This window comes from Camelus dromedarius, chromosome 9 (assembly GCF_036321535.1).
Source record: "Camelus dromedarius isolate mCamDro1 chromosome 9, mCamDro1.pat, whole genome shotgun sequence".
Classification (NCBI taxonomy): Eukaryota; Metazoa; Chordata; class Mammalia; order Artiodactyla; family Camelidae; genus Camelus; species Camelus dromedarius.
The window spans coordinates 64,286,654-64,296,624 of record NC_087444.1 but is presented as its reverse complement, the minus strand read 5'-3'; the positions used below and the strand labels follow the sequence as shown (position 1 = coordinate 64,296,624).

The 9,971-nt window shown below is 43.1% G+C and overlaps 1 protein-coding gene and 1 pseudogene across 1 annotated transcript in view; one reads left to right on the top strand and one right to left on the bottom strand.

Annotated features, from left to right (window-relative positions):
- The first annotated feature begins 643 nt into the window (after positions 1–643).
- LOC116154892 (large ribosomal subunit protein eL30-like) lies at positions 644–2,381 on the top strand (annotated as a pseudogene).
- Positions 2,382–7,731: 5,350 nt separating this feature from the next.
- Positions 7,732–9,971, bottom strand: part of UBA2 (ubiquitin like modifier activating enzyme 2) — a 28,935-nt gene continuing 26,695 nt past the window's right edge. The window contains exon 17 of the mRNA XM_031458597.2: positions 7,732–8,592. Within this exon, the coding sequence (XP_031314457.1) occupies positions 8,411–8,592 (182 nt within the window). The 3' untranslated portion in view covers positions 7,732–8,410. The remainder of the gene's footprint in view (positions 8,593–9,971) is intronic.

Genomic DNA, 9,971 nt, shown 5'->3' with positions numbered 1-9,971 from the left:
CCGGGCGGCCCGGCCGCGCGGCTTGGAGCTGGCCCTCGTGGGGCGAAGCGGCCAGCTGTGGCGCCGCGGGGAGGGCTCGGGCTCCGTTATACGCCCTGACCGTCGGGCCTCTGGAAAGATCCCGGATTCCCGCGGGCTGAGCTGGAGGCGGTTCCCCCAATCCCGGCCGGAGAAATATGAGCAGCTGACAAACGTTTCCCACATCCTCCCCTATCTTACTTCCCAGCGCCGTCACGGTTTCAAGCGCTGGGCCGGACAAGTTCGACCTTGGGGAGAAGCGCTGCGCCTGCCTCAGGACCCTGGAGAACACTGCATCTCGGGCAGATGCGCCCCCAGCACCTCGCGTGACCCCAAGACCCCCAGCCTGTCCCGGGACCATGTTTCAGGCCCCGGTTTCAGGAGCCCCCACCTGCCTAATGGGGAAAGCGCCTTGTACTGGGAGCCGGGGCTGGATGGGGACTGGTCACCGTGCACAGCGCTTAAGGCCAGGCCAGGCAGAAAACAGGCCTCAGGCTAAGCCAGTGGGCTGGGAAGCCTCAGCTGGGACCAGCACGGGCAGTCACTAAGAGATGTGAGGACTCCTTTTTCCAGCACCTGCCCACAGGGTCTTGTGTGAGGTGCCAAGGGAATGCTCCTGAAAGCTTTTGCGCTGCCATAGGTTCTGGGAAGGGATGGGGCCTTGGGGACCACATGGTGGGGGAGGGGAACAAGAGGTGACTAGGGATTTGTCCCAAAAATCAGAAGCTACAAATCCCTTGCTATACATTTCAAACAGCTTGTAGTGAAGAAGAGTAAACCATTATCTGTCAGGACCCGGTGGATACAGGGAAAAAACCCTGAGGGAAAGAGTTCTTTTATTTCCAGGCACCCCTCCCCAACAAGAGAATTCCAGCAAGGCACTCACAGCGTCTCAGGGAACATGGAGCCTGGATGGGGATGTCCTGGTGTAGACTGACCAGGGCATCCGGCCTCAGCATTGCTGAGGAGCTTGCTGTGGCCCATTCTCAGCTGGCACGGAAGCAGTGTCTCACCCAGCAGCTTCTCCTTAGCACCTCTCAGAGCTCGAAGAATTGTAACCCCCTACCCCCACCAAGCTGAGGGGGGCGGCAGGAAGGCACAGGTAGGGGCAAGCAGTTTTGGGGGAAGCAAATATCCAAAGGCATCATCTAGTAAAAAATGACCTTCCACTCTGAGAGAGGAAAATGAATCAACAAGGAGATATCATAATTCACTGATCACATTATCTACTATTTAAAAATGGAAATATCGGCCTGACTGGTGAAACTTGCATATATTCTACTGGTAATGAGTGTGAGTTGGTACATTCTGTCAGGAAGAACAATTTCGTAGTATTAACCCTCACAAACAAACAAACAACACTCTTGAAAGCAGTAATGGTCCAAGAATCTATTCTAGGGAAGTAATCCAAAATGCAGAGAATTGTAGGCACAGAAATGTTTATCACATGGTTTATGTCATCTATACAGCGGTCCTAGGATCTCCAGCCTTCTGAAAAAGAGCCCAGAGGGAGCTTTCTGCCCTCAAAGTTACTTCTTATATATCTATTCTGTCCCCACCTGCCCGTTTAGAGCTTTCAAGATTTAAACAATAGGTGGAGGGTATATAGTTCAGTGGTAGAGTGCATGCTTAGCATGCATGAGATCCTGGGTTCAATCCCCAGTACCTCCATTAAAAAATAAATAAACCTAACCCTCCTACACCACCCCCCAAAAAAGAAAAGTAACCCGGAAGAAAAAAAAAAGAGTAACAAAAAAAGACTTTAAAAGTACATTAGAGTCCAGGATTAACTCTAACAAGTAAAATACACTACTTACTCTAATAGTAGTTAGATACCTAGATAGAAAGAACAACCAGCACCCACAAACAGGAACAGAAACAACCTCAAATGTTTGCTTTCTCTCTCGTTGGCAATCTTGGCAGCTGTTCTTGGCTGGGGACTGTCTCAAACCTAAGACAGGAAGATGGTGGCAGCAAAGACAAAAAAGTTGCTGGAGTTGATCAACTCTAGGCTCCCAAACATCATGAAAGTGGAAAGTACTGCTGGGTACACTCTGAAAATGATCAGACAAGGCAGAGCTATGAAAATGATCAGACAAGGCAGAGCTAAGCCAGTCATTCTCCACAATTTCCCAGAGGAAATCTGAAAGAGTGCACTATGCCTTGTTGGCCAAAACTGGTGTCCATCACTGCAGTGGCAGTAATATTGAATTTGGCAGAGTGGGTAGAAAATACTACAGAGTATGCACACTGGCTCTCACTGATCCAGGTGATTCTGACATCATTCGAAGCATGCCAAAAGAGATTGGTGAAAAGTGAATCACGCAAAATTTTTCTTTAATAAAATTGGCTGGGACTTGTTTAAATAAATAAATAAATTTGTATTTGAATGAATAAATAAAATGTTCGATGTTCAACATTAGCACAAAGTACTTCCATGAAGTGGGAAATACATTAAGCAATTATTTATAAATATATTTAAAATATGTAATGATGTGGGAAATCATACCATTATCACTGTAAGTGGATACATAGGAGGATTTGAAATTGTGTGCTGTCATGTGTATACTACCTGAATGTGTCCCAGACCCCATCTTCTTCTGTATCCTCACTAAAAAGCAGGTGAGTGTTTGATCTCAGGTTGCTGGCTCTTTCTGCCTGAGAAGTGCAATGGGGGACTCTCTGGCCTTTTTCTTGCTGGGTGGGGTGGTATGTGTAAATGTTTAACAGTCAGCACTCTGGGGGAGATTTGTACCAATCGGGAGCCCTGATTTACAGCATTTTCCAATACCACCATGGTCAATTTCAAACTACCCATATGGTGCCACTGAGCAGAGTTGGGACAAAATGGATGTGATCAGTTCTCAAAAGTATGAGCTGGCTCCAGTGGCCACTGCCTGGGTCCCACTGTTGGAGAAAGAAGTCTCAAAACAGAATTGCTGGGTTCTATCATCCTGTCGAGTTAACCAGAATCTTCCCTTTGGGCAAATGGACACAATCAGGAGGCCAGTACAGGACATGTTCAATCTAGTCTTATACCAAGTCCTAAACCACCATCTTTTCCTCCTAAGGCCCCAGAGGCTGATCCTACCCAGCCTCTGTCTACACTAATGCTGATTTTTTTTTTTTTAAAGAGATTTCCTGTTTTCTCTCCTTGTAATCTAGCTTCCATCAGACCCCCTTATCTGCAGTATCTGTATTTTCTGGACTTCAATTATAGACACATTTCAGGGGTTTTCTCACTGTCCTGGGAGGCACTCAGATGTCAATCAAATGTGGGCTGAGTAGCTTAGGTCACAAAGGAAGAGGGATGGCATGCAAAAACCACAGGGAATAATTGGTAGGATACACATTTCCTTCCCTCCCTCAGCTTTCAGCAGCCTTTACCTTTTTAAAACAATCATTCCTGGGGAGAGCAGCAGGAATCTTCCACCTGAAGCTCACTTGTACCCTTCCCATTTCAGTGCCTGGGGGCGAGTCCTCCCAGAGCACACAGCACCAGACCCAAGTTTCTGCCTAATTCACTGGGTTGTCCACTGGGAGCTGTGCTCAAAAGGGTTTTCCATCCCCTTTTTTCTGAGGCCCAGCTCTTTACACTAGGTGGAGTCCACTGACTTCCCCTGGTCCTAGTATTGCCCTTAGGCCTCTCTGGGGTGCAGGAGTTTCAAAGCATTAGCAATTAAAGCCATAGAGCGTTTGTTCCCCAATCTAAGAATCAGAATTAGGATCTGACAATTACAGCTTGCTTCCTTCATCAGGGAGCAGTAATCATCTTGGAAGGACCCTCAGTTTCCTGCCCTGAAACCTTATCCTGCACTCAGGAATGGGAATTTATGCACAAACATTACATGGCAAAGACCCTAGTCAGTCTGCAGCTCCATAAGGAGGAGCTATTTGAGGATGCCCAGATTCCTGCAGCCTTTGGACTCGCATATTTGAGCATGAGTTGGTATTGGTGACTTTCGGTGCTGCTGGAAGCTGCTGCTGGGACCCACTGGGAAGCCTGGCAACACACCAGAGGTGGGTCCTCAGTCCCTCATCCCACTACCTATTGCTGCCTTAAGATGAGAAGGTGGGTTGGGTTTCTGTGCACGTCAGCCCTTTGTGTCGTACTACTTTCAAAGATTTCTACCAGGCTGGTTGGCAAGGTTTTCCAAGTGCAGGGTAGTGCAGAGTAGGGACGGATGCACGCGCGCGCGCGCACACACACACACACACACACACACACACACACGTACGTATACAATGAGTGAATGACAGTGTGCACAATGCCTACATTTTTTCTAAGACTGATCTGAGAATCAAAGTAAATTTTGGAAGATTTCTAAAAGCCTGGAGACCTTCCCGAAGCTCTGTATGAATTCTAGTAAAATTTTTGTTCAGTCTTTCCCTGTGCAGTAAGCCATCATTTGTTGCAAGATTTAAAACTTTAAAGCTGTTATGAGGAAGAGACATTTAGCAAAACTTCCAATGCTATTTTCCCAGGCGATAATTGGCTTCAAAATCTACATAAACTGCACAGCATTATTAGAGCCCTCTAGTCCAGCTCTGTTGCTTTTTACTTAGTGAGAGCAGTTCCAAAATTCCTTAAGTAAGTTTTTGGTTAGAATTTATTTTAAATCAGATCCAGGAAAAAGAGTTCCCCCTGTGTGCAGAATGCAAATAATGTATTCCCAGTATGAAAGTGTTTATAAAAATACTTCTCTAAATATAAAATGGTCAAATGGATTCTAGTCCTCAGGAATACAATTTTAAGATGCGAGGAGAGGGGGAGGGTATAGCTCAGTGGTACAGAATGTGCTTAGCATGCACGAGGTCCTAGGTTCAATCCCCAGTACCTCCTCTAAAAATAAAATAAACCTAATTACCTTCTCCCCCGCCAAAAAAAGATGACTCTTCAGGCAGTTGGAATAAAATGTTTAAAAACTAAATAGCGAGGGGAAAAAAAAAGATGCAAGGAAATAAGAGATCTTCACCACCTACCTCTACAGGCCACAATGACTAGAAACATTTGCCAACAATTTTCTTCCCTGATTTCTTTGGGTTTTTACTTTTAACAGTTTTAATTTTTATACATTATAAGAGGCAGTAGGAGGCTAACATTTGCCCATGTTCCTTGGCCACAGGGCAAGCCCACTTCAGGCACTTATGTCACAGGAACGATTGTGAACCAAATGCTTTCTGGCAGCTTATAAGTGGACCATTAATCAACTGGGAACAACTTGGTCCGCTTCTTAGTTCTCTGAAGGCTCAAATGAAAGAGACTTCTTCCTAAGTCACAGCCTAGCAACAAGGATGAGCAAAGCTGATTTCATCAATGTTGGACCCAAGCACTGCTGGTAACACTTTCTCATTCCAACTGGTATTTTAACAATCTTTATTATCTTTCCGATTTCAGTCATAGGATATATACTCAATACAAAATTTGCAAAAGTCACATAGGCACCAAAGGAAAATACAGAATATATATCTTCACTTTTATTATGAAAGTTTTCAGAAAAAAGTTAGATGGCACAATGAACAATGTATATGTGTTAATTCTGCTTTTCTTCTTTCCTGCATTAGATACTATGCTGAGCCATTTAAAAGTTGTAGGTATTTTGAGCTTCATTTCTTAATACAATAAGGACAGCGCCTTATATAACTACAAGAACATTACTACAGCTAAGAAAATAATTTCATTATCATTTAATTTATTCCATTTTCAAGTTTCCAATTGTCACAAGGTTTGTCACTAATTTTACACTTGAGTGCTAGAATGCCACACATTCTGTACTTGTCCAATTGTTTCCTCTTAATGTTTAACTTGTTCCTCTACCCCCTCTACTTCCTGTCAGCTGGAAGTCTAGATGCTAATAACTTTTTGTTGACCTCAGTGGTGGTGTATTCTGCGTATCACCATCTCATCAAGAAGCAAATTCCAGGTGTTCCTTAGCGATGTGAGGTCTGATCCCTTGACTACAGTGATGACAGATCAGTCCATTGTCAAGACTTGTGTTTTTCCAAGTTATCCATATGGCAACATTTGAGCACTGTGTGAAGATTTGTTCCTCAGTAGCCTTTTCCTAAAGGTCCTGGCATCCATTGATGATCCTTGCCCGATCAGTTCTTTTATTGCTCAGGGTCTGTATTAAAATACTGAATCCCTTCACGGTTTGTGCCAAGGATGCACACTGACCTTTGGGACAATGGATTCTCTAGGTAAACTTGAGTTCCCAGACTGCTCCCAAAGAGGCTGGACAATGGTTTGTCAGACTGTGTTTCAGGCTGGAGCTGCTGGGGAAACACCTTTAAAAGAGACCTGCTCCCAGCTCCCCTTGAGAAGACTCACATGGGAAAACCATGAATACAAGGCTGGATCTAAGGTACCTCCACACTCCAGGGACTTGGAGGGAGCTTGGATCTTAGTCTAGCTGAGCAAGACCCCTGCAGTCAGACCTACTTTGCTGATAAACCCAGATTTTATAAAAAATAGGTAGAAAATGAACAGAAACGGCTGGAAAAGTGGTAACAGTTGTTGCAGATGAAAACTGATCTGCCAAGATAGAAACACACCTCTACAGATGAAGCTGGCACCTGATGCCATGTACATTCAAATGGGAAAGAAAAAAACCAAACACACACAAAATGCCGGAAACACATTGTGACAACTGTGTCTGAAAAGGCAGGGTGATGGGTGAGGTTTCAAGGAATGCGGAGACTTTCAAAATTCAAATTTTCTGGAGAGCTTTCCAGATTTCAAAATTTCACAATTGACGGTAATCATCCATGATCAGTTAACTAAAACTTGCTTCTGAGAGGTGGTATTCCAGGATATTTCATTTTTATCTGTTACTTAGTTCTGTAATTTTGAAAATTTTCTTTCTGGAGGAAAATGAAACCTTCTGAAAATCTAAAGGCAAAATGAACCTCATATGCTCACAGGGTCGCAGGTGGGGATCTAGCCGCTGGATCTGAAGGCTGGAAGTCAGTTCACCCTGGACGCATCAAGCAGCAGCTCCTGAGGGCTGAGTCTTGTTCAACATGATTTTTCTGAAGGCTGCGATTACATGTTGAACTTACAAGTGGTACCAACAAGTAGGCTGGATGGCAGAGTAAGAATTACACAAGGTAGAACACAATGAACTATCACTTTGAAATTTCATTGACTGTGGCCAAAAACACCAAAAGCAGAGGCACAGAACGGGAGAAACAGCTTCATGGGTTTCTGTTACCTGAAAACTCTGAGCACATCTATGTGAGGAGAGCAGCCTAACGGCCAAGGCCTTCCCAGGTCCAGGGCAGAGACGTGAGTGCTGCTCATCCAGCACTGGTCTGGCCACATCTGCTGGCTGGACTTGGGCCCTGAGTGGTGCATGTAAGAAGGGACCTGAATGAACTGGGGGACAACCTAGAGAAGACTGCAGAATGAGGAAAGACATTCTCCCTGGAATCTCACATCCAAGACTCCAAGTTCCTAGGTATGAGCAGAGATCACTTACATATTCTCAATACAAGGCCAACTGTTCACAATCCAAATTTTAAAAGCAATACTGCCATCAAAAGCTTTCTTTTAGAAAGGACTCATCTATGGCAAACAGCAGAGGTCTCTTCCTTCACATTTTCTAAGTGGACTAGTTAATTTTCTAAAAGGAAAGGATTTCGCATGCTTGCAGTAAATACAACGTACAAACCCAGTAAGGCAGCAGAAACATGAGCCGTGCAGGCCTGTACTAACAAGTATGCAGATGCCATTTATTTGGTCCATAAGTACAGTATAGTCGGATTTGAGTTTTACAAAACATCAAATATAAATAACCTGAAACTGTAACAATACACAAAAATTGGCTTCTTACACAGACATACCAGGCAGTACAAGCTGAAAACTTGAGTAAATTAACAATTGTTTTACATTAATATACATAGTGCCAGTTAACATGTAGAAACAATTTCAATGCATAGCACTCGATACTTCTTTGAATCTGTTTCAGTCAGTTAAGAGTATGAAAATGGTTAGATCTAGGCTAAAAATAATTCTTCTTCTAACCAAAAATAAAGGCATAATATTTATAACCAGGTATCAACTTTACTAAACCACAATATTTTAAAACTGTTAAATGATACCTAAGGGTATTTACATTAAAAAGGCAACATGCATTGTGTTGTTCCATCTCATGACTGGTTATGCACACACTTTGTTCAAAGGGTTTTAAAACTATATTCCTACTTTCAATACAGCATACTGCAATGTTTCTAAGAGTTCTAGCAAAATGAATGCTTTCAAGGGGAGCAGAATCATCTTCAAGTCACTGGTGTCAATTTTTTCCCTTTGGAACAAAGGACATAACAAATAACCCGGTTCTGCCCAGAAGGCCTAATGCAGTAAGAGGGTTCTGTGGAGAGGCATTTCCGCTCAATCTAATGCTATAACATCATCAAGCTCTTCTGTCTGCTCTGTGCGTGACCTTTTTGCACTGACATTCTCTTTCTCATCTAATTTCCTCTTGCGACTTCTTTCTTCTTCACTGATGTCAGCATTATTTGAAGGACCTTCTTCATCTGAATCAACTATGAGCACATCATCTTGCTCTTGTGCTTATTTCAGGAAAAAAGGAAAGAAATGGTTAAAAGTGTGGGAGTTATTAGCAGCTCACTAAAATTTTATACAAGTGAAAAGCTAACTCTTCTAACATAACACCAAACTGGAGAGTGGTTACCCGCAGGGAACCTTTGCTTTATACCTTACACATTTCTGTACTGTTTTACTGTTTTCTGTAACAAGCACCTATTTCTCTTCTAATCAAAACAAAAAGTTGTAACAAGCATTATATAATTCGAAGGAATTACTACAGTTCCTTGTTTCTATTTCTCCAACAGAAAAAGGGAGGGTGCATATCCCAATATTCATAGCAGTGGTAGTAATAATAAACAACAACAAAAACAGATAACAACACATACAGCACTTACAATGTGCCAGGAACTGTTCTGAGCACTTTGCACATAACAACTCATTTAATCATCACAACCACCCTATAAAGAAGATAACATCATTATCCGTTTTCCAGAAAAGGAAACTGAGGTACAGAGACTTGCCCAAGGTCACACACTAGCAGATGAGGTCAGGATTCAAACCCACAGCGTGGGCTCTACAGTGCATGCTCCTAATCTTACACTACAGTTGGTTTTGTGTTCCCCACTCCCCACACTCTGCTGAACCAACTACCTACCTTACTGCTACAGCCTCCAAAACCCACCCACGGTAGTGGATCAATAAATGCACATTTCATACCGTGACTTCTGAAAAACTATCAGTCCTTTCCTCAAAGGAGATGATGAATCTTTCTACTTTCAGAGGGGGGAAAAAGGGTCATGAACCATGGCCCACACACTAGACCATCTCAAAGTCCATCTTCAAATCTCTCAGAGAACATCAGAACCAAGAACCACCATATTCCAAAGAACACCAAAGATACCGGGTCGGAGAAATGAAAAGAGACATTAAAAATCAGTAACTTTTAGTCTTCTGACCCTAAAGAATGAAGGGGTGGGGGAGGGGTGGCTGGCAGTAAACACTGACATTAGAGCGCAATAAAGCACCAACACTGAAAACCCAGGGAAACAGCCTCTGATGCACTTTACCAAAGTCATACTGGTTCTGAGAAAACTGTGAAATGCTAAAATTCTATACTTATCAAGCATCTGTTCACTCTAAACAGTCAGGTGCACTGACCTGTTGCCCTCTACAAACAGGCATTCAAAATACAAAACTACTACTACTAAGAATGAAGTATCTTTATACACCAAAATCTCACTAGCATTTCCAGTTGTAAAAACTAGCAAGAAATAACAGTGTGTCTATCTTCCATAAGAATTTTACCCAATCTTACATGTCTTCATAGTTCGTATAGTCAAAGATCCATTAAAATAATCAACGCCAAACCAACACACACCTCTAACAGTCCTGTGGAGTTCTA